Genomic DNA, 24,703 nt, shown 5'->3' on the forward strand with positions numbered 1-24,703 from the left:
TCCTAAAACAGCAGTGCTGAGTGGCTATAACAGAGACCACCAATTGGTTTACAAAGCCAAGCATACTTACTATCTGGCTCTTTACAGAAAGTTTGCCTATCCCTGAAATAAAGCATGAACATTCACTTATGGGTGGGGGGTGGGGAATCAACAGAAAATGCTTAGTTTTAAACTTACCATTAAGTACCCAATCTCTTTCTGGTTGACTCTTGTCTCCATGGATACACATAGCTGGCCAACTATCGAAGAAAAGTGACCAATATTTTAAAAATCTTTTAAAGTGGAGAAAATCAAACTTTAAAGCCAAATGCTATCATGCAATTTTTTTAAGGTTTGTCAGGCTTCATGAATAGATGACTGTGCTCATTAAAAGAGCAAACTGCATGGATAGGCATTATTGAAATATTACACAACATTTGGAATACCAATTTAGAAATTTCCAGTTAATTATAAAGCCAGAGGTTAATTGCCTTGGTGCTACACTCACCCGTCTCTGCGCATCCTTCGAGTAAGATCATCACAGCGTCTCTTTGTCTCCACAAATATTATTGTTTTGTTTTCCTTTTCAGCCATTATTTCTTCCATTAGTTGGATCAACCTGAAAACAAGACCAACAATGCAGTCATCACACAGAAAGTTATCTATTATGTGGAAGATTATGTCTGCAATATCAACTCCCAAAGCTACAGTACTTTCTTTGCACATTACGCTTTTAAAATTTTTAATAAACTATTAGAGTACTGAGTCAGGTTCTGCTATGTGCTCAAGAAATACTAACTCATACCATCCTCACAGCAAGTCTCATGTGAGTGGTATTATTCCCATTTCACAGATGAAGAAACTGCAGCACCAAGACATAAAATTGTGCAAAATTATACAGCTGGTAATCAGCAGAGCTGAGTTTCAACCTCAAGAATTAAGAATCCTTGCATTTAACCATAATGCTCTGACAAATGATATGAAGATGGATTATCAGAAAGCTAGCAATGCTTTTAATGTTTTCAGGCCTCAAAATAAACTGGTTTCTGCAGTACTAATTTTGGAGGGTTATTAGAAAAGGTTTATCAGCATTATCAAATCAGGGAGTAAAATATCTTTCATACTTGTGGTCTTTTTCACTTTCCATGCAGACATCCACTATCTGGAGGATGTTGTGGTTGGCACTCAACTCCAGATTGCCTACGTTGATCTGGGTGTAATCACGAAGGAAATCCTCTGCAAGCTGTCTTACTTCTTTTGGCCAGGTTGCACTCCACATCAATGTCTGCCTATCAGGCTATCAAAAAAGGAAAGGCTTTCTTTCAGGCTAAGGAACTTGGACAAATGGCATAAAGACTGCTTATTATTAGCTTTACACACCCTGATTTGGTCAACAATTTTACGGATCTGGGGTTCAAACCCCATATCAAGCATTCTGTCAGCTTCGTCCAATACAAGGTAAGTACATCGGCGAAGATTTGTCTTTCCTGACTCCAGGAAATCTATCAGACGTCCAGGAGTGGCTATGCAGATCTCAACACCTGTAAAACAAAAGCAATGATCGAGCCAATCGGCTAGGTGCAGTGGCTCACATCTGTGTTCTAGCACTTTGGGAAGTGGAGGCGGGAAGATCGCTTGAGGCCAGGAGTTCACAACCAGCCTGGTCAACATAGCAAGACCCCGACTACAAAAATGCAGCAGCAGCAGCCCTGGTGGCTGTACTCAATGCTGCAGAGAAGCTAAATTTTTTTTTTTTTTTTTTTGAGACGGAGTCTCGCTCTGTCACCCAGGCTGGAATGCAGTGGCACGATCTCGGCTCACTGCAAGCTCCGCCTCCCGGGTTCACGCCATTCTCCTGCCTCCCCAGTAGCTGGGACTACATGCACCCGCCACCAGGCCTGGCTAATTTTTTGTATTTTTAGTAGAGACGGGGTTTCACCGTGTTAGCCAGGATGGTCCCGATCTCTGGACCTCGTGATCCGCCCACCTCGGCCTCCCAAAGTGCTGGGATTACAGGCGTGAGCCACCACACCGGCCCAGAGAAGCTAAATTTTAACAAAGTAACCACAAAACCATGTCAGGATTTATGTACAATCACCAAATCCTCACAAAGTTTCCAGCCATGTTGAACTTTGTCTCTCAAAATAGCTATTTTAGTCACATCTGATAATTTCTAAGCTGCTGAAATTCTGAGTTTTTCACAAGAACCCACTTTTTTCTCCAATTTCATCCACAGGAATTGGTAAAGTAAGATAAACTAACAATTCTTTTACACTATAATTACCTCTTTCCAAGTCTCGAATCTGGGGACCTTTAGGAGCACCTCCATAAATACAAGTACTCTTCAATCTAGAACATTTGCCATAGTCATCGGCCACCTGCTGTACTTGCTGGGCAAGCTCTCTGGTAGGTGCCAGAACTAGACACTGAAACCAACAAAAAGACACTTGAAACCTCATCCAAGGTTAAAAAAAAAAAAGAAACAAAATACAAAAAGCTAATCTAATTCTTTGTTGTCTAATCTAGCACATTAAAAGTGATGGGGTGAAGGGCGGAAGGAGGAAATATTAGCACAATGGAATGTAGAAAAAAATTATTAGAACTTCATGTTTAGCATTTGGAATGATACTGGTATCCTCGTCACTTTTACTATGACACATTATCAATCATTATAGTTTATATATACTGTTTAAGTGGAGATATAGATTGTATTACCTGGTTTTAAGTATACAACTCTCATTTACAGGTTGAGCATCCTAAACCCCAAAAACCAAAATGCTCCAGCAAGCATTTACTTTGAGGATCATATTGGTCCTCAAAATTTGGATTTGTTTTGTTTTCTGAGACAAAGTCTCACTCTATTGCCCAGGCTGGAGTGCAGTGGTGCAATGAAGGTTCATTGTAACCTCTGCTTCCTGGGTTCAAATGATTCTTCTGTGCCTCAGCCTCCTGAGTAGCTGGTACTAGAGGCATGCACCACCACGCCCAGCTAATTATTGTATTTTTGTAGAGATGGGGTTTCCCCGTGTTGGCTGGGCTAGTCTCGAACTCCTGACTTCATGTGATCTGCCCACTTTGGCCTCCCAAAGTGCTGGGATTACAGGTGTGAGCCACCGTGCCTGGCCTAAAATATGAAATTTTGGATGGTCAATCCGACTTAAACTAGAAGTCACAAAACTGGCAGAATGACACATTCCTGACCTCTAATTTAAGCACTTCACTAGGTAGACAAGGCAAAAACAATGAAAATTTACATGTAATCTGACAAGATTGTGTACAATCTGGCCAAATAATACAAAAATCAAGGTATCATATACCACTCAAATTATGAAACTTGCTTTATATACTGATCCATTAGATATCAACTAATAATAATGCTGTCAGACATACACTATGTATTATAATAAGTACTGCATTACTTCTTTTTGTGAATATCTTGAGACATACTGTACATGTTCATAAATATATAGGACAAATGCAAGCTTAATTCTTAAAAAAGTTAAAAAGTAGGCCGGGCGTGGTGGCTCACACCTGTAATCCCATTATTTTGGGAGGCCGAGGCAGATCACCTGAGGTCAGGAGTTCGAGACCAGTCTGGCCAACATGGTGAAACCCCGTCTCTACTAAAAATACAAAAATTAGCTGGGTGTGGTGGTGCATGCCTGTAATCCCAGCTACTTGGGAAGCTGAGACAGGAGAATTGCTTGAAGCCAGGAGGCGGAGGTTGCAATGAGCGGAGATTGTGCCAATCTCCAGCGTGGGCAACCAAGAGCGAAACTCCATCTCAAAAAAAAAAAAAAAAAAGCACACATTCAATGCCCGGTGCGCTGGCTCACACCTGTAATCCCAGCACCTTGGGGAGGCCGAGGCAGGCAGATCACTTGAGGTCAGGAGTTCCAGACCAGCCTGGCCAATGTGGCACAACCCCGTCTCTACTAAAAATACAAACATTAGCCAGGAGTGCTGGTGCACGCCTGTAATCCCAGCTACTCGGGAGGCTGAGGCAGGAGAATGGCTTGAACCTGGGAGGCGGAGGTTGAAGTGAGCTGAGATCTCGCCACTGCACTCCAGCCTGGGCAACAAAAGTGAGAATATGTCTCCAAAAAAAAAAAAAAAGAAAGAAAGAAGGCTGGACGCAGTGGCTCATGCCTGTAATCCCAGCAATTTGGGAGGGCAAGGTGGGCTGATCACCTCAGGTCAGGAGTTTGAGACCAGCCTGACCAACACGGAGCGAACCTCCATCTCAAACAAAACAAAACAAAACAAACAAACAAATACACCAAAACCAGAAAACACTTGATTTACTGCACAGTAAGTGCCCATACAGCATGCATAGTTTCTTTAAGAGCAAGACTTTGGTTCAAATGTAAGCTCAGCTATTCTATTGCTGAGTGATCTTGGGTAAGTCATTTAATTCCAAGTAAGATGAGAATGAAACCATTTCCACGTATGGAGGGTGTGGTTAAGAGTACAAATGGATAATGTAAAGCACCATGCGTAAACAGTCGCTAAACTGTAGTTTTTCTTAGAATTACGAAGAAACTGAAACACACTTACGATTGGGCCATCTCCCCTTTCCAAGTATGGCTGGTGGTTAATATGAACAATTGCAGGCAGGAGATACTGTGGAGGGGGGAAAGAATGACAACCTTACACTTAGAAGTACAATCTTACTAAGATACTTAATATTATCTTAGTAATTACTGAATTAATGCATAAATAGGAAAGTGAAAAACAGAACTTACCACTGCTATATACAGGAAGCAATATAAATTTGAACATAAAATGCTTCCATATATTTAATAACTAAAATAGTATCTAACTATCTGAACGGCACTTCTATGAAGAACTGAGAACGTATGACAATTAGAACAGCAAAATAAGTTACCACAATATCAAGGATCTTCTCGTGCTCATACATACCGCCAACGTCTTCCCAGAGCCAGTCTGAGCAATGCCCACCATATCCCGGCCACTAAGAGCCAACGGAAATCCCTGGCACTGAATTGGAGTTGGTTCTGTAAAGTGCTGATCCATCAACACATCCATTACATATTCTGTAAGAGAATTTTATTTTGCACATTTTATTGTGTTTAAAGACACAAACCAAGAGTTTTCAAAAAAACTTTTAAGCTCACTGAAGATAAGATTTACCAAGCTTCATCTCTCCAAAGTGCTTTTTCTTTATCTACTAGATCTCCGACCAGCTTACTGTTAAGCTGCTAAGGGCCAGGCTAGGTGGCTCATGCTTGTAATCCCATCACTTTGGGAGGCTGAGGCCAGGAGTTCCAGATCAGCCTGGTCAACATGGTGAAACCCTGTCTCTACTAAAAATACAAAAATTAGCCAGAGTGGTGGCGTGCCCTTGTAATCCCAGCTACTCGGGAGGGTGAAGCAGAATCGCATGAACCCAGGAGGCGGAGGAGGTAGTGAGCTGAGATCCCGCCACTGCACTTCAGCCTGGGTGACAAAGTTGAGACTCCATTTCCCAAAAAAAAAAAGCTGCTACAATAGTTTACCTCTCCCAGAAATTTGAAAAACCATTACCCTAAAGCATCTAACAGGACATGGGAATATGGTAGTCATTTACTGTTTACCAAATTCACATTATATTCAGCTAGAAAGCAATTTCATTCTGCTGTTTTCTAAAAGGCAGAGGGCAAAATTCCAGAAAAAGATAAAAACCTCAAAAACAAAAACAAAACCTCAGTCTAAATACTAGAACAGAAGAACTGATGACCATAAAAACAATCTCTTGTCCTTTCAACAAAACCCCAAGCCTGGCTCAGAGTTTAACCTATTACCCTTGTCTCCCATTCAACCCAATTTAACAAATTAATGTTCTAGATGGAAGAACACTTACGTGGGAAGTTAGCATGATGGAAGGCAAACACGGGTTTAGGACAAACATCTCCCCCCCTCACTGTAATCTCTTTCTTTCGGCGTAGCTCATCAACCTCATACTATGGAAAAAAAATGAAATAAGTTAGTTATTCTAGGAACTTATGTTCCAAGAATTTATGTTCCAAGCTAGCTGAGCAATTATCCAGTCCACAGCTACGATGGCAAATATTTAATAGTTTACATGGTACTTTCATGTGTATCACTTTAACTCTGCAAGGCTCCTTCTTACTTTGTAAGTTAATTAATGATGTAGGTGATTAAGAGTTCCATTTACTACAGGAGAAAAAAGATAAGTAACTTGCCCAAGGTCAGAATGAGAAGAAGGGAAAAAAAGTGGAACTTGGACCCAAGTACTCTTTCCATTACACTTTCTTCTGAAAGAGTAACCATTTCATGTGTAGGGTCCAAAAAACAATGGTAATGAGGTACAAGAATAGACAATGTTGGCTGGGCACGGTGGCTCCCACCTGTAATCCCAGCACTTTGGGAGGCTGAGGTGGGTGGATCACTTGAGGTCAGGAGTTTGAGACCAGCCTGGCCAACATGGTGAAACTCCATCTCTACTATTAAAAAAAAAAAAAAAAAAATTAACCAGGCGTGGTGGCACGTGTCTGTAATCCCAGCTACTCGGGAGGCTGAGGTGGGAGAATTGCTTGAACCCGGGAGGCAGAGGTTGCAGTGAGCCAAGATCATGCCACAGCACTAGGGAACAGAGTGAGACTTCACCTCAATTAAAAAAAAAAAAAAAAAAAAGCCAATCTATCTTTTTCACTAACAGATGAAAAGACATGACCTAATATACAATAGTTTCAATTATGTATAATAAACAGATTAGTAAGCATTATCAACAAATGAGAACAAATTAAATGCATATTTAAACTGGTCCCCTTTTATGAGTATTGGGGTCTTAGTTAAGAATGTAAGAAAGGCTGGGCATGGTAGCTCACACCCGTAATCCCAGCACCTTGGGAGGCTGAGGCGGGCAGATCACGAGGTCAGGAGATGGAGACCAGTCTGACCAACATGGTGAAACCCCGCCTCTTGCACTCCAGCCTGGGTGACAGAGCAAGATTCCGTCTCAAAAAAAAAAAAAAGACTGGGCGTGGTGGCTCACGCCTGTAATCCCAGCGCCTTGAGAGGCCGAGGCAGGCTGATCACCTGAGGTCCAAGGTCTGGAGTTCGAGACCAGCCTGCCCAACACCGTGAAACTCCATCTCTACTAAAAATACAAAAAATTAGCCAGGCATGGTGGCGGGTGCCTGTGATCCCAGCTACTTGGGAGGCTGAGGCAGTAGAATCGCTTGAACCCAGGAGGCGGAGGTTGCAGTGAGCCAAGATCACACCATTGCACCCCAGCCTGGGCAACAACAAGAGCGAAACTCCGTCTCAAACAAACAAACAAACAAAAAAAAAAAATCAGCTGGGTGCAGTGGCTCATGCCTGTAATCCTAGCACTTTGAAAAGCTGAGGCGGGTAGTTTGCTTGAGCTAGGGAGTTCAAGACCAGCCTGGGGAACATGGCGAAACCCAGTCTCTACAAAAAGGAAAAAAAAAAATTAACCAAAAATATTTTTAAGAAAAATATCACCACATTAGAATAAAATGTAAAACAGCAACAGTAGCGTATGAATAAACTCTAACCAATGTATCTACTTGGTTCAATAATCTGTACATTAAAACACACACGTAAACTTACTGGTGTCAGCCTTGCTACTTCCGGATGTTCCACATAAAAATTTTTCTCAAACTTGGGGAGCTCACTCAAATCCCACTTTTTTTTACGCAAACGCTCCCCAGGATTACCAAATTTCTTCGGGGGAAGGCCACCACCACCTCTTGCTCCAAATCTAGGAACAACAGAATTTTGTTAGTTCATCAGTATTTTTAAAGCAACGTATCGTACATGCCATAAGAATATTCAAAAATGATGGAGTTCTAGGGATACTACCAGCCTACCTCCAAAAAGACCATTTTATTTACTCTGATTTAAAGGTATGGAGAACTGTGTAAAACTTCCTTTACTACCCAACAATAAATACTGTTTATGAATATAGCTACAATAGGCGAAAAATTAAAAATCCCTTGAGAAATACATCCTAGGGATTACAATCACAGATTCTGGATCCAGACATGGTTTGAGTTTTGATTCTGCCACTTACTGTATAATTTGAAGAGAATTATTTAACTTCTACACACCTTAGTTTCCTATGCAAAGTAGAAATAATACCACTTATTTCAAAGGCTGCTGAGAAAATAACCTAATAATGTGTAATGTACTATAAAAGTATCCGGCATAGCCAGCACTCAGTACAAGTTAGCATCATTTCATTCAACAAATAGTTATTAGGTACCAAGTATGTATCGGCTACTGTTTGAAGTGGTGCTGTGCTGGAGTTACTAAATAAAACAGACACAAGTCTCTACTTTTGTGTAACAGACATGCAGGCAAAGTTTCAATTAAAGGCAAGATTGTGGACAAGAAGGAAAATACACTCCAAGCAAGTCCCTCAATCTTAGAATAGCTTCTTGGGGCTGCTCCCCCGTTAAACTGTGATAAGCACTCCACTTGTCTGCTTATCTGCAAAGCAAAACTGGGTCTTAGAAAGGACTGGTAGACTGGTCTTTATTTTTAGCTTATGCTAATAAAAGAGCTGAGCCTGCCAGGGGCAGTGGCTCACGCCTGTAATCCCAGCACTTTGGGAGGCGGAGGCCAGTGGATCACTTGAGGTCAGGAGTTTGAGACCAGCCTGGCCAATATGGTGAAACCCCATCTCTTACTAAAAACACAAAAGAGTAGCCGGGCTGGTGCACGCCTGTAATTCCTAGCTACTTGGGAGGCTGAGGCGGGAGAACCGCTGGAACCCGGGAGGCAGAGGTTGCAGTGAGCTGAGATGGCACCATAGCACTCCAGCCTGGTAGACAGAGGGAGAGTCCGTCAAAAAAAAAACCAAAAACATGCTGAACATAGATTTATGACTCTTTCTTCTTCTTTGGTCTCTACTTTTACCTTCTATCTCCTTCTTGTTCCCAAATGGTATTATTAATTTACAGAGAAAAAAACACTAACAAGACTTATTTAAGGCTTTAACACTCAACTAATTACTTAAGATCAACTTCTTGCTTTTTATATACCTTTCACAACAGACAAGCTCAAGGGGAATACAAATATGACCACTAGCCAAAGCTAATATTTAAGAAATCAGAAGCTACTTTTCCTAGAAGAATCTTAACACTAAGATGGCCTTACTTTTCCCTATTTGGATCTTGTAAAGTACAGGTCTTTGTTTGTATAGCATTTTTTCACTCAGTTTCTTCACTCCTTGTAAAATATTGTACTGAATTTAGTTTCCTTTCCCCACTCTAACCCACTTGTAACTTCATCTTACATAAAGTTCCACTTTATCACTGATAGGCAAGTAGGTGTATTATTCTACAGGGCCTCAATTTCCTGCAATTCAAAGCCATCAGAACTCTGGCTTAACCAGCTAGACATTCCTCTAAATACACACCTAACAAAAATTGATGGCAGAAGATTTTATTGGGATCACTGGATACCTACACTCAACAGGCAGAACTTGGCTAATTCCATTTATACCACTACTGAGGCAGTAAGACAAATTAAGAATCAGAACAGGAAGAGCACATAGTACAGGGATACCCGTGTCAGCAACATCATTAATATGCCCCTCAGCTTAAGGCTCAATACTGAACAGACCAAAAGGCCACCTCAATTGCCGCTCCCGCCACACGTGCAAATGAAGCAGCTAAATAAGGTACTTTTCAAGAGGTAGAAAGTCTTTGGATTATCACTCCTGCAAATTATAAAAGACTTCACTGTTATTGCTACATTGCAATGCTACCCAAACCTTAGTGATTTAGGAAAAAATAAAACTTGAAAGTAAGATTCCTGTTAAGGCTTTAAACTGATGATTATCATTTATGTATTTTTTTTCCTCTCTCCTTACTTCCCTGGCTATTTATTCAAGACATACTATTCTACATTAAACATTTGAAACATGAGGTTCTTGGAAAATATGCTGTCTTCCATGTTTATAATTAATGCTGACATAATTAATGACCTCAAAATTTAAGAAAGCCTTTTACTTTTGAGCATATCCATGCCATCTGTACTCTCTGGTATACTATGCTGCTCAAATGTTTTTATCCGGTCAGTAATTAGTTTAATTTGGCTTTGCAAAAAAATTCACCTTTGAAGAGTCATATATTAACATTAAAAACCATACTACTTCAAATGTACAATGCATATCATTTTTGCATCACACATGTGAAATACATGAACTGACCTCACTTATTCCTTTTTCAAAATAACCACCACTTCAACTGTGTAACATTCAGTTAAAACAACAGCAATTCAAATAATCAAGAACATTTCTTGGGAATGGGAGAGTTGGGGCACAGATCTTATGAAAGAAGGCCAGTTCGTTTGCAATTTTTAAAAAATGTCATGTGATACTCAAAGTATGGATCAGTAATTCACTTTTTTCCTTTCAAATAACTTATTAAAGCATATATATGGTGAAAGGAAATATTAAACCAAACACCCATGGTAAAGAAATAGAACACTATTAGTACTTTGGAGCCCCTCTATGTGCCTATTTGAAGTTTACAACTTTCACCCTAATAACCACTACCTTGAATTTTGTTAACCGTTCCCTTTCCTATCATATTTGCACATATCCTTAATTAAATGTGTCACCCTACCACAACGTGCTAATTTTTAACTCAACACGTCTGTGACTTATCCACATTAATCCAAGTTCTTTTCTCTTTTTCACGGCTGATTCAATTGTACGAATACCCACAATTTATGGAGACATTTGCATTGTTTCCAATATCCTGTTAGCACGAATGCTGGTATATAAACTTTTCTGTACAAGGATCCTAGGGTACGTGTGCAAGGATTTCTCTAGGCATTACAGTCTAGGGTATAAAGCTTAGGGAGGAATTGCTGGGTCGTTTTCAACTTTCCTAGATAATCTTAAATTCTTTTTCTAAGTCATTGAACTGAAATTCACTTCTAAACTTAGCAATACTGTCAAACACGAAGCAAACATTCCACCTCTCGTACTCTAAACAACGAGATCAAATATTTTCCTTCCTAGTAAGGTATAAATCAAAATAATTTTGTAAAAAGTTGTAACTGAAGTGCTTGAGACTAGTAAATCCAGTAGTTGTGGATGTGAACCACAAAACACAAAAACGTTTGGAGAAAATATCGTTAACATAGCGCCTAATACAGTGAGACTATTACATTCATTATCTCTTAATTCCTGACAACACACCAAAGTAAAGGCAATTATCATCACGTTCCTCAGAGGAAACAGGCTCACAAAAGTTACGGATCTTGACCAAGGTCACACACACATATATAAAGTGGCGTCAAGTTACTCTTTTTGGAAGCGGGGGAGGGGGGGTGGCGGGCGGACGGAGTTTCGCTGTTGCCCAGGCTGGAGTGCAATGGCGCGATCTCGGCTCACTGCAACCTCCTCCCCGCGGGTTCAAGCGATTCTCGTGCCTCAGCCTCCCGAGTAGCTGGGATTACAGGCATGCGCCACCAAGCCAGGCTAATTTTGTTATTTTTAGTAGAGACGGGGTTTCTCCATGTTGGTCAGGCTGGTCTCGAACTCCCGACCTCAGGCGACCCGCTCGCCTCGGCCTCCCAAAGTGCTGAGATTACAGGCCTGAGGCACCGTGCCCGGCCCACAATACCAAGAACTTTCTAGCCAGGCAGAATAGTTGACGCTGCAGTCCCATTAGAGAAAAAAGGCTGAAATATTAAAACTAAAATAACGACCCAAAAAACCATCCTTCCCCCAAACACGGTCATTTAGATGGCAAGCAACTCCACTGCTTTACATCCCAATGCATTTCCTCCGACTTAAAATGTAACTGAAGAGGATTAAAACCTATTTCTAAAAATGAGAAGCTGGTCTTTTCGTCTCCAGTGCCTTAAACAGTGAACTCTGGGGAGAGAACGTCAAGGCTGCCATTTCGTGTAAGGCTTTCCTGGGCTGAAGTCTTCTCTCAGGAAGATCCGCGTTTTCCAGATGAACGCCGAGACCTGGAGACATCGAACAGCCCGCCCGAAGCGGCCGGGCTCGAGAGCTGGGAAGCCAGGCGAGGCGCCTAAGCCCGGGCCTGGGCTGCTGCGGCCAGGCCGCCCCTCCCGATCCCCCGCGGGGCTGGGACGAGGCCGGACCGCGCCACGACGGCCGTCCGTACGGAGAGGCCCAGCGTCGCCAAGCGGCCGCCCTCCTCGGGTCCCGAGTGACCCCGGGGCCGAGGCCCGCGCACGAAAATGCTGTCTCGCCTCGAGTAGCCTCGCCTCGCCTCCCGGGTCGGGAGCAAGTCTCCCAGGCTCGCAGTCCGCCGGGCCTCCCCAAGAAGCAACTCCCCCACCCCCACGCCAGGCCTCTCCTCTCCTCCCCCACCCTTACCCTCCACGGTCACGATCCCGGTCCCGGTCTCCAAAGCCTCCTCCGCGCATGGTCCCAAAAGGATAGAGATCTGGGAGCGGGGCACGGATGGCCGGGCTCGGGAGGGCCTGCGGCTCCGGTCTGGTGACGACCGATGGCGGCGGCGCCTCCGCTGTTGGGGCGGCGGCAGGCGCAGCGCTCTCTCGCTCCGACGCGCTGTCTCCCGTCGCAGACGCCACCGTCGCCGCCTCTCTCGTCGGAGACGGGAGCAAAACACAGAGAATCGGGGCTACGAAGCCGGTGGGCAGGTTTGGCTACGCTCAAACCGGGCAGTGCCGCGGTTTAGGCGTCTCCTTCCTTCCCAGCGACTGCACAAAATGGCGGCCGCCGCTGAGTCGGCTCCAACTTAACGCTACGTACGGCGGAGACGATACGTAAACAGCGTCTCGGAATAGCCCGAGGGCTCCGCGGGGAACTACGGGTATTCTTGGAAGCACTTTACGTCAGTTGCGACGATGGGCGTATTTTGCTGTCTGTACAAGAAAAACAAAGTACGCAGCGAGCGTAGAGTTCTCGCGCCACCTGAACTAGAACGTGGGGTGAGGTGGGAGGGAGCCTCTGGAGCGACGTAACATTCTTTGCGTCGTTAGCCGGCCTGCTGTTGCTAAGATGCGCAATATGCGTAACGCATTCTGTTTAGAGAATAGAGGAGTTTGCCTGATTCCGATCTCGGGACAGACCCCGCGGCCGGCTTGAAGAAGTTGCTTTGCAGAGACAATAACCGTCCTCCATATTGTTATCAAGTTTCAGAGTCCTCTGGCGCCGGAGGCCGGGAGGGTCTTAAATTCCCTGGCTGGCCTTCCTATATGGCGCCGCCAGCCCTCTCGCCCCGCCGCCCTGGGCCCGCCGAGAATGGCGGCGGGCTCCGGCGCCATTTCCTTTCCGTTGCCTTTCGCTGCTCTGTCTCCGGCAGCCATGATGGATGCGCCGTGTCCCTTTCTTTCGGGAGTTTGTGAGGTGGCGATGTCCCCTCCAGGTTAAAGCGCCCTCAACTACATTTGGTTCACACTGAGGTGCATTTTCTGAACCGTATATTTTCACCGTCCCTGGCCGAGCACAGCTGTTGTTAATACAGAAACAAAATGTGCTTGGAGGCCCGGTGCGGTGGCTCATGCTTGTAATATTAGCACTTTGGAAGGCCGAGGCGGGAGGATCACCTGAGGTCCGGAGTTCGAGACCAGCCTGGCCAAAATGGCAAAACCCCGTCTCTACGAAAAATACAAAAATTAGCAGGGCATGGTGGCGGGTGCCTGTAGTCCCAGCTACTGGGGAGGCTGAGGCAGGAGAATCGCTTGAACCCGGGAGTCGGAGGTCGCAGTGAGCCGAGATCGTGCCGCTGCACTCCAGCCTGGATGACGGAGCGAGACTCCGTCTCAAAAAAAAAAAAAAATTGCTTGGAGCCCCAGTAGACTCCGTGGGCCCTTTGCTGCCGTTGAACGGCGCTCCTCAGAAGGCCGGGAGAAAACCCCAGCACTCTCAGGAGAACAAGGTTTCAGAGCGATGGTCTTTAGACACAGAAAGGGCGAAGGCTAAGGACAAGTGTTTAACCAGGCTAGCCCACATTCTCCGCTCAATTCCTTCCAGACTGGCTTCCCTCTCCTTACCTGCTTCCTGTCCTCTCAAACTGCATTTTGAAGCCCCGCAAGCTTGGCCAAATGGCGTCACACAACTGTTGAGCTGTTAGGGCCCTCGAGACGGGCCCATCTAACGTCTCAATTCAACAGATGGGTGGAAGCGGGGAGATTTGGCCCCTCAGTGTGGGTGCTGAATGTTTCCCAAATTTTTGGGAACATAGCATAAGAAAAGGAGTTTCAAAAAGGCCCTTGAGGCCAGACAAGGTGGCTCACGCCTGTAATCCCAGCACTTTGGGAGGCCGAGGCAGGCAGATCACCTGAAGTCAGGAGTTCCAGACCAGCCTGGCCAACATTGTGAAACCCCGTTTCTACTAAAAATGCAAAAATTAGCCAGGCGTGGTGGTGTATGCCTGTAATCCCAACTACTCAGGAGGCTGAGGCAGGAGAATCGCTTGAAACCGGGAGGCGGAGGTTGCAGTGAGCCAACTGCACTCCAGCCTGGGCGACAGAGAGAGACTCTGTCTCAAAAAACAAAAGCCGTTGAGATGTCAGTTGGCCCGGAAACACAAAGGGACAGTCACAGACTCACTGGACAAGGGTATGGCGTGGTCGAATGGCTAAAAGGTCAGGCACTGTGCCAGGTAGGCACTGGGTCACGGTGGTGAACAAATAAGTTCCTGCACTCACAGATTTTACACTCTTAGGAGGGAGACAAAATGTGTTTATGTCAAGCAGTTGCTAATTCAAATGAAAGCAAAGAAAAATGGAAAAGAGAGAATGCATGTGTACTTGTGAAGGAGGAGAGTATGCAGGTTACACAGTGTTGCATTGGGGTCTGGGGAGGCCTCCGTGATCGAGTGACATTTGAGCACAGACCTAAACTGAGGTATCTAGCCTTGCTGACATAAAGTAAAGAGCAAGTGCAAAGGCCCTGAGACCGAGTGTGGCTGGAGTAGAGCAAGGAGGAAAGACAGAAGAGGACCGCATCCTCAAGGGCTTGTAGGCCACTGTAAGGCCTTTGTCTTTTCTTTCAAGTGGAAACGTCTGGAAAATTTTAAGCAAAGTGACATAATAAAAGGACCCCTATGACTGCAGTGTGAAGAATAAATTCAGAGTGAGCAAGGACAGGAGCAGGCAGATTAAAAAGAGGCGAGCGCAGTCATCCAGGCAAGAGATGATGAGGATTGGGGCAGGTTAATAGTGTAAATAAAAGAACATGACCCACGCCGGGTGCGGTGGCTCACGCCTGTATTCCCAGCACTTTGGGAGGTCGAGGCGGGTGGATCACGAGGTCAGGAGTTCAAGACCAGCCTGGCCAAGATGGTGAAACCCCATCTGAACTACAAATTATTAGCCAAGTGCGGGGGCAAGCACCTGTGATCCCAGCTACACGGGACGCTGAGGCAGGAGAATTGCTTGAACCCGGGCGGCAGAGGTTGCAGTGAGCCGAGATTGTGCCACTGCACTCCAGCCAAAAAAAAAAAAAGAAAAAAAAAACCAATATGACCCAGGCGAGTCTCAATCACTTCAAGAGGTTCATTTGCCAATGTTAAGAATGTACTTGGGAAAAAAGAACACAGAACCACAGAAAAATCAGTGGTCCACTTTTTTTTCTGAGAAGAGTCTGGGGAACCTCAATTTTTAAAGGGAAGAAAGGAAAAAGAGCACGTATAGGGAGGGTAGATAAAAGAGGCAAGCAGTTGCATTCTTCTGAGTCTTTTTTGTTGATGTTATTGGTTTCTTTCATCAACTTTTTTTTTTTTTTTTGAGACAAAGTCTCGCTCTGTTGGCCAGACGAGTTCAGTGGCATGATCTGGGTTCATTGCAACCTCTGCCTCCAAGGTTCAAGTGATTCTCCTGCCTCAGCCTCCTGAGTACCTAGGATTACAGGCGCCCACCACCATGCCCGGTTAATTTTTGTATTTTTTAGTAGAGACAGGATTTCAGCATGTTGGCCCAACCTCAGGTGATCCACCTGCCTCAGTCTCTCAAAGTGCTGGGATTACAGGCATAAGCCACCGCACCTGGCCTTTGTTATCAACTTTTAAGTTCTGGGGTACATGTGCAGGATATGCAGGTTTGTTACACAAGAAAACGTGTGTCATGGTGGTTTGTTGCACAGATCAACCCCTTGCCTAGGTATTAGGCCCAGCATCCATTAGCTATTCTTCCTGATGCTCTCCCTCCGCCGACCCCCAACAGGCCCCAGTATGTGTTGTTCCCCGGCTCCATGTGTCCCTGTGTCCTCTTCTGGGTCTTTGATAGTCTTCACTGATGCTTTCCGCTCACGCTCAGTTAATCTGCATTTTCACATAAGATAAAATAATCATAGAGCAGAGGCAGCAGTCAGCTATGTGTTTGTCTCAGGCGAGCAGAGGGATGACTTTTTAGTTTTGTCCTTTGTCCTGTGCTTGTGATGGTAAACCATCAATGTACATTGTCAGGGTGAAATTCAACAGAACTGTTTTATTGTAAAGATCTTGGAGGCCCACAAGGAATTTCTTTGTGGGCAAATTGTGAGAGGCCTATGTAGCTTTTTTTTTTTTTTTTAGAGACAGAGTCTCACTCTGTCGCCCAGGCTGGAGTGCAATGGCGCGATCTCAGTTCACTGCAACTTCTGCCTCCTGGGTTCAAGCAATTCTCCTGCCTCAGCCTTCTGAGTAGCTGGGATTACAAGCATGCGACATGACGCTAATTTTTATATTTTTTAGTAGAGACTGGCTTTTGCCATTATTGGCCAGGCTGGTTTTGAACTCCTGACCTCAAGTGATCCACCCACCTTGGCCTCCCAAAGTGCTGGGATTACATGGCCACCGCACCTGGCCTTCATTATATATTACAGTGTAATAATAATATAAATAGGCCGGGCCTAATAGAAATAGTCTGGCTAACATGATGAAACCCCGTCTCTACTAAAAATACAAGAAAAGTAGCCAGGCATGGTGACATGTTCCTGTAATCCCAGCTACTCAGGAGGCTGAGGTAGGAGAGTCGCTTGAACCCAGGAGGTGGAGGTTGCAGTGAGCTGAGACCGCGCCATTGCACTCCAGCCTGGGCGACAAGAGCAAAACTCCATCTCAAAAATAAACAAATAAATAAATAGAATGACTCACAAATCTAGAGATTAAGTGTTAATGCGTTTATCTATTTATTTAAGATGGAGTCTAACTCTGTCACCCAGGCTGGAGTGCAGTGGTGTGATCTTGGTTCACTGCAACCTCCTCTTCTCGGGCTCTAGCCATTCTCCTGCTTCAGCTTCCCGAGTAGCTGGGACTACAGGCACGCACCACTGCACACAGCTAATTTTTATATTTTTTTTAGAGACAGGATTTCACCATGTTGGCCAGGCTGCTCTCAAACTCCTGACCTTGCGATCCACCTGTCTCTGCCCCGCAAAGTGCTGGGTTTACAGGCGTTAGCCACCACGCCTGGCCGCTTGTTAATGCATCTTAAAGATCTAAATCAGAAGGGGGGCTTATAAGTGACAATATGTGACAAATACTACACCCCACACACAAATGCTTCACATTTATCTTTTGGAATGCACAGGATGATACATCCACCCTGCCCTTTGCTTCAGCAAATGAACCTTTCTAATTAGAAAAAAAATTTTTTTTTTTTTTGAGATGGAGTCTGGCTCTGTCACCCAGGCTAAAGTGCAGTGGCATGATCTCAGCTGACTGCATCCTCCGCCTCCCGGGTTCAAGCAGTTATCTGCCTCTGCTTCCTGAGTAGCTGGGATTACAGGCGCCTGCCACCATGCCTGGCTAATTTTTTTGTATTTTTAGTAGAGACAGGGTTTCATCATCTTGGCCAGGCTGGTCTTGAACTCCTGACCTTGTGATCCACCCTCCTCGGACTCCCAAAGTGCTGGGATGACAGGCATGAGCCATTACGCCTGGCCAAAGAAAACCTTTTTTTAGTAACAGAAAAAATTGTTTATGTACTCTAGCGGCCTTGTAACTCATGGGGATCCTAGTAGGTGAAGGCTCTTTGGCCTGTTAGATATAAATGAATTTAAAGACTGTATCACAGGCTTGGACTCACCAAAGACTAACGGACCAAGGCCATATCAGTGGCAGCTTTTCAGTTCTGGAGAAGCCGTAAAACTGACCCAAAAGAACTACCGGGTCACTTTGGCCAGAGACCATCCGCTCTGTCACCTGCGGGGCCCCGTCTCAGCATTGACTCATTCTTGTTGGGGCTCAAGCGTTAAAGATCAGACCTGACAGGACTGTGTGGCTATGCCTGCTGGTGCTTGGGAGGCCCTGACCGTCTCCTGAATTGCTGCAGGCCCTTGTCTTTGACGTGGACACAAACAGTTCTTTCATCTTTCCAGAAGAACAGATGATTGGGATTCTTGTTTGGCTTTTGACAAACACAAACAGGAAATTCAGCCCTCTTAGGCTGGAGGGGAGGGAATAGGTATATGCCAAACTGCAGACCAAATTTCATAGTAGCTGAACAGGAGTTTTATTTTTATTTTTAGAGACAAAGTCTCACTCTGTCACCCAGGCTGGGTGCAGTGGCGCAATCTTGGAGGTTGCGCTGCAATCTCCACCTCCCCAATTCAAGCGATTCTCCTGCCTCAGCCTCCTGAGTAGCTACAGGCATGCGCGATCACGCCCAGCTAATTTTTTTGTATTTTTAGGAGAGACGGGGTTTCACTATCTTGGCCAGGCCGGTCTTGAACTCCTGACCTCAAGTGATCCGCCTGCCTCGGCCTCCCAAATTGCTGGGATTACAGGCATGAGCCACCTGGCCCAGCCAAAAAAATTTTTTTTTTTTTTTTTAGCTGGAGTCTCGCTCTGTTGCCCAGGCTGGGGTGCAGTGGCATGATCTCAGCTCACTGCAATCTCCGCCTCCCGGGTTCAAGCGCTTCTCCTGCCTCAGCCTCCTGAGTAGCTGGGACTACAGGCACACACTGCTACGCCCGGCTAATTTTTTTGTAGTTGTAGTAGAGATCAGGTTTCACCGTGTTGCCCAGGCTGGTGTTGAACGCCTGAGCTCAGGTGATCCCCCTGCCTCAGCCTCCTGAAGTGCTGGGATTACACGCATGAGCCACCGTGCCCGGCCCACTTTTTTTTTTTTTTTCTTTTTTTAGAGACAGGGTCTCTTTATGTTGGCCAGATTGGCCTTGAACTTTTAGTCTCAAGCAATCCTCCTGCCTCAGCCTCCCGAAGTGCAAAGATTACAGCCATGAGCTACTGTGTCTGGCCTCTGAACAGGAGTTAAGAGTAGTTTCATCTTTTTAAAAATAGATTCCTTTGTGTTCCCAGATAGATACAGGGTTGTTGATCAGACATGGAGCTGAGAGAGAGTCAAAGAGGAAATCTGGCAGCATCCTGCTGAGAAATAAAATAGTAAGGTGAACTGACCACAACGTATGTAAATATGTTACAGTCTGTTGTACTTTAGAAGTACATAGACTCGCCAAGCGCGGTGGCTCAGGCCTGTAATCCCAGCACTTTGGGAGGCCAAGGCGCACAGATCACGAAGTCAAGAGATAAGAGACCATCCTGGCCAACATGGTGAAACCCCATCTCTACTAAAAATACAAAAATTAGCTGGGTGTGGTGGCGTGTGGCCTGTAGTCCCAGCTACTTGGGAGGCTGAGGCAGGAGAATTGCTTGAATCCAGGCGGCAGAGGTTGCAGTGAGCCAAGATCGTGCCACTGCACTCCAGCCTGGCGACAGAGCAAGACTCCATCTCAAAAATAAATAAATAAATAAGTACATAGACTCATAAACTTAATAATGTGAAGGAAAACAGGCTGGCATCAAAAATTAGAACATAAGGACAAAGTGAAAACAGCAAAAGGTCAGTTAAACACCAACTGGTGTCTCTAAGATATAATGAAAAATGTGCAGGTATTTACATAATTTTGATAATAGAGGCAAAATATAGTGTGCACATATTTGGAGGAAAAGTAACTAGCATTAGAGCCATCTCCAGGAAGGACTGTGCCAAATAAATACACCACCAAGCTTACACCCACACACACCCACACCCACACACACATACACACACACACACCCCTACCTGATCTGAGGGTGGTTCAGATTGGTACTGGGTGGAGTCAAAAGGAAGGACTTTTGCTTTTGTATAAATATGTAATTACAGGCATGTATGTTTGAGAAGTTATGGGGGTTCTGCAGGCTGTTGCCCCCGCCCCAACTGGCTACTGCTCAGAGTAAATAAGTCAGTATGAGCAGATCCATGTGGTTTTTGCCTTTGCCTTCTTTACCTGTTGGAATCACTGCAAAGACCATTTCTAAGACTGGAAAATGAGGAAGTTGACTCCCTTGGCAGTACTTGTGAATTGAGTTGGGACGGTAGTGTTCAGGACAGGATTTTTGCTCTCTGCCAAAGAGGGGTGAAATCCCTTGGAGGAAGGGAATTGTTGAAGTACGGTGGAGGGGAGGTTGGCAATGCAACCATCCGAGATACCTAGGGTAGAGGGTGCCTTGTCAAGACAATGTGAATGTCCCTGGTGCGTGGCAGGCCTTTGTACCATCCCTAAACCTGGGTCAGGCTAACCCCCAGACTAGGCAGCTCTCTCAGCTGGGGCTCTCAGAACTGCCAGTGCTTTTGCTTTGTAGACTTAACCCAATTGTAATTGGTTATTCAGGTGATTATTCCTGCAACTCCATGTCCCAGAGACTGTCTTTTTTTTTTTTTTTTGAGACAGAGTCTCACTCTGTCATTCAGGCTGGAGTGCAGTGGCGCGATCTCGGCTCATTGCAACCTCTGCCTTCCAGGTTCATGCCATTCTCCTGCCTCAGCCTCCCGAGTAGCTGGGATTACAGGCGCCCACCACCACACCTGGCTAATTTTTTTTTGTATTTTTAGTAGAGACAGGGTTTCACCGTGTTAGCCAGGATGGTCTCCATCTCCTGACCTCGTGATCCGCCCGCCTCGGCCTCAAGTGTCTCAAGTGGCAGCGAGACAGGATGGTGGATCCCACTGAATGACGGTTACATATCACCAGGAAAAGGTATACATGATTCAGAAGGGATGTGAAGGACAACTAAAGTACAGTTGTATGGCTAATTTTTAAATTTTTGTAGAGACAAGATTTCACTGTGTTGCCTAGGCTGGTCTTGAACTCCAGGCCTCAAGTGATCTTCCTGCCATGGTTTCCCAAAGTGTTGGTATTATAGGCATGAGCTGTGGTTCCATCTTTTTAAAAATACCTTTTTATCTTAAATTATTCATAATACATTTAAAATATACATAGGAATGAGTGAATGATAGTTAATGTAGCGGGTCATCAGAGTCTCTTAGTAAGTCAAAGTTTATAGCCAAGCAGCCTTATTCTCTTCTTTTCTTTTTCTCTTTTTTTTTTTTCTGAGACAGGGTCTTGCTCTCTTGCCCAGGCTGGAGTGCAGTGGCACAATCACCGCTCACTGCAGCCTGGAACTCCTGGGCTCAATTGATCTTCCCACTTCAGCCTCCTAAGTAGAAGGGACTACAGGTGCAAGCCAGTATACTTTTTTTATTTTTGTAGATTTGGGGACTCACTATGTTGCCCAGGCTGGTCTCTATCTCCTGAGCTTAAGTGATCCTCCTGCCTCAGCCTCCCAAAGTGCTGGGATTACAGGCATGAGCCACTGTGCTCAGCCCAAGCAGCCTTATTCTGATTCCATGTTCATTAAGGAACTTTCTTCACAAGCAGCTTTAGCCTCAAATGAACTGCTCCTTGAGGCAATAGGTTGTTCACTGTGAAGGCTAAAGAAACTCCATCTTGGATGCTAATCAGCCATGTTGACTGCTGATTAACTTCTGTTCAGGGAAGGCCTCTAAGATTTCCAGTTTATCTATTGTTCTTTGTATAAGAGCAGGTACTTACCATAAATCTGGTTCAAAACAATTTTGATGTTACTGTACTTTAGTTGTCCTTCACATCCCTTTTGAATCATGTATACCTTTTCCCTATGATATGTAAGCCCTGGGTCTGGGGTAGTCATTCAGTGGGATCCACCATCCTGTCTCGCTGCCACTTGAGACACAGACATGGCTTCTGTTTGTAAAGTCCCTGTTAAATGTTTCTTTCTGAGAAGCTGGATTTGTCAGTCTCTTTCTTCAGCCTCTCAGCTTCCTTGGACTTTTTCACAGACCTGCCCACTGCAGAACATCATTCAAGTCCATTTTCATATCTGGTCTGCATGATATTACATTCTATTCTTCATTGTCACTCGCCTTCTGGTATATTTTCCTTGGCAGCTTGTTCAAGCTTAGTCAGACTGAGGCATCTCTCTAGAAATTAATCAATACTGAGGCACTAAACATATTGAAGACTCAGGCAAGAAAGCATGACCCTGAGGCATGCAACATTCACCACCATATGAGGCCTCTTGGGGAAAACCCAACTAGCCTGCCCAGGTTGCTACCCCTCTCCCTATGCTTGCCTTCAGACTTACATAGTCTTTTTTTTTTTTTTTTCTTTTGAGACAGAGTCTTGCTCTGTCACCCAGGCTGGAGTGCAATGGTGTGATCTTGGCTCACTACAACCTCTGCCTCTGGGTTCAAGCACTTCTCCTGCCTCAGCCTCCCAAGTAGCTGGGATTACAGGTACGTGCCACAATGCCCGGCTAATTTTTATTTTTTTTAGTAGAGACGGGGTTTCGCCATGTTGGCCAGGCTGGTCTCGAACTCCTGACCTCAGGCAATCCACCTGCCCTCAGCCTCCCAAAGTGCTGGGATTACAGGCATGATCCATGGTGCCCAGCCTATATGGCCTTAAAAATGATATTTATAGGCTGGGCACAGTGGCTGATGCCTGTAATCTCAGCACTTTGGGGGGGTAAGGCGGGCAGATCACTTGAGGTCAGGAACTCGAGACCAGCCTGGCCAACATGGTAAAACCCCATCTCTATTAAAAATACAAAAAATTAGCCAGGCGTGGTGGTGGGCGCCTGTAATCACAGCTACTCGAGAGGCTGAGGCAGGAGAATGGCTTGAACCCAGGAGGCGGAGGTTGCAGTGAGCCAAGATTGCACCACTGCACTCCAACCCGAGCGACAGAGCAAGACACTGTGTCTAAAAAGACAGAAAAAAGAGAAGTTTCCTCTAGAGCACTGAATGACAAGAGACAATGTGGAGAGAGAAGTCTCATACTTACAACCATCCCTGCCAAGACCCCAGATATACAAGTGAGGCCATCCCAGACCCTTCAGCCAACCTACTAGCTGAATGTAGCTGTGTGAGTGAGCTATTTCCTTCCTCCCCGCAAAATCCCTTATCTTTTTCTTCACGTTTTCATCTTAGGATATGAAGATGAAACTGCTGTAGCTGTTTTTTAACTTTTGGAGAACAGAACCAGCACACCGAAGGTGGGGAAAGTGGAGAGAAGGAAAGAACCTGGGCCCTTGATGACATTATAGAGTCACTGTATTAGCCAACTATGGAGCTGGTTGACTTCTGGACTTCTTATTTGAAATGACATGCTTCCTCATTGTTTAATCTACTTTTTTGAGCTTTGTGTTACTTGTAGCTGAAAGCATTCTAACTGATACACTCCTCAACCAGCTCTTCTAATACAAGTACAAAATCTGAAACAAGTCAGGCATGGTGGCATGTGCCTATAGTCCCAGCTACTTGGGAGGCTGAGGTGGGAGGGTCGCTTGAGCCCAGGCATTTGAGGTTGCATTGAGTTATGATTGTGCCACTGCACTCCAGCCTGGGTGACAGACTGAGACCCCATCTGTACAACAAACAAACAAAAAATCTGAAACACCTTGCATAGTATACAATAGGCATTTAATAAGTTTATCATTAATGAGGAAGTAAAAGAAGATTTTGTTGTAAAGAATGCTAATTGCTTACCCAACAACCATTCTCCCTTTCTCCCTTTTCAATTAAGAGTCAGGAGGCTGGCGCTGTAGCTCACACCTGTAATCCCAGCACTTTGGGAGGCCGAGGCGGGAGGATCCCTTGAGCCCAGGAGTTCAAGATCAGCCTAGGTAACATAGTGAAATCTCAGCTCTACAAAGAATAAAAAAATTATCTGGGTGTGGTGGTGTGTGTATGTGGTTCCAGATGCTTTCCATATATGTGGAAGGCTGAGGTGGGAGCATCACTTGAGCCCAGGTGGTTGAGGCTGCAGTGAGCTATGATTGCCCCACTGCACTCCAGCCTGGGTGACAGAGAGAGATCCTGTAACCTCCGGAAAAAAAAAATTGAGCGAGAGAGAGAAGACAGGGTCTTGTTCTGTCACCTAGGCTGGAGTGCAGTGACACGATCACAGCTCACTGCCATCTTGAACTCCTGGGCTCAAGCGATCCTCCCGCCTCAGCTGCTGAGTACCTAGGTCTACAGGTGCTCATCACCATGCCTGGCTCCTTTTCTCCTTAATAACAGAACTCCCAATTTTAGCTAGGCATATCGATGTCTGGAACAAAAGTCTGTATTTTCCTACCTCTTTTGTGCATGGGTATGGCCAATGAGATATAAGCATAAGTGTTGTATGGTAGGGCTGCTTTACAGGAGCTGACTCAGCTAGACGGAGCTTTTCCTTCTTTTTTTTCTTTTTGCCCTTCTGCCTTTTATCTTTCTTTCTTTCTTTCTTTTTTTTTTTTGAGACAGGGTCTCACTCTGTCACCCAGGCTGGAGTGCAGTGGCACAATCTTGGCTCACTGCAATCTCTGCCTCCCGGGTTCAAGCGATTCACCCGCCTCAACCTCCTGAGTAACTGGGAGTACAGGCACATGCCACCACACCCGGATAATTTTTGTATTTTTAGTAGAGA

General features: G+C 45.1%; 1 protein-coding gene and 1 long non-coding RNA gene across 3 annotated transcripts in view; one reads left to right on the forward strand and one right to left on the reverse strand.

The window, feature by feature from the left end:
* The window catches only part of DDX17 (DEAD-box helicase 17), a 22,458-nt gene extending 9,985 nt beyond the window's left edge, over nt 1-12,473 (reverse strand). For both annotated transcript variants that reach the window (XM_002831128.6, XM_009234367.4), the window contains exons 1-10: nt 12,341-12,473; nt 7,579-7,729; nt 5,843-5,942; nt 4,903-5,036; nt 4,537-4,602; nt 2,264-2,405; nt 1,360-1,520; nt 1,104-1,276; nt 488-598; nt 178-239 (exon numbers count right to left, since the gene is read on the reverse strand). In XM_002831128.6, coding sequence (XP_002831174.1) covers nt 178-239; nt 488-598; nt 1,104-1,276; nt 1,360-1,520; nt 2,264-2,405; nt 4,537-4,602; nt 4,903-5,036; nt 5,843-5,942; nt 7,579-7,729; nt 12,341-12,390 — 1,150 coding nt within the window. In that variant the 5' untranslated portion in view covers nt 12,391-12,473. The remainder of the gene's footprint in view (nt 1-177; nt 240-487; nt 599-1,103; nt 1,277-1,359; nt 1,521-2,263; nt 2,406-4,536; nt 4,603-4,902; nt 5,037-5,842; nt 5,943-7,578; nt 7,730-12,340) is intronic.
* A 538-nt stretch (nt 12,474-13,011) lies between these two features.
* On the forward strand, nt 13,012-24,137 carry LOC129052660 (uncharacterized). Its single transcript, XR_008517760.2, has 3 exons — nt 13,012-14,594; nt 23,224-23,288; nt 23,819-24,137. It is a non-coding gene; the product is annotated as an uncharacterized LOC129052660 (long non-coding RNA).
* The last annotated feature ends 566 nt before the right edge of the window (nt 24,138-24,703 follow it).

This window comes from Pongo abelii, chromosome 23, assembly GCF_028885655.2.
Source record: "Pongo abelii isolate AG06213 chromosome 23, NHGRI_mPonAbe1-v2.0_pri, whole genome shotgun sequence".
Lineage (NCBI taxonomy): Eukaryota > Metazoa > Chordata > Mammalia > Primates > Hominidae > Pongo > Pongo abelii.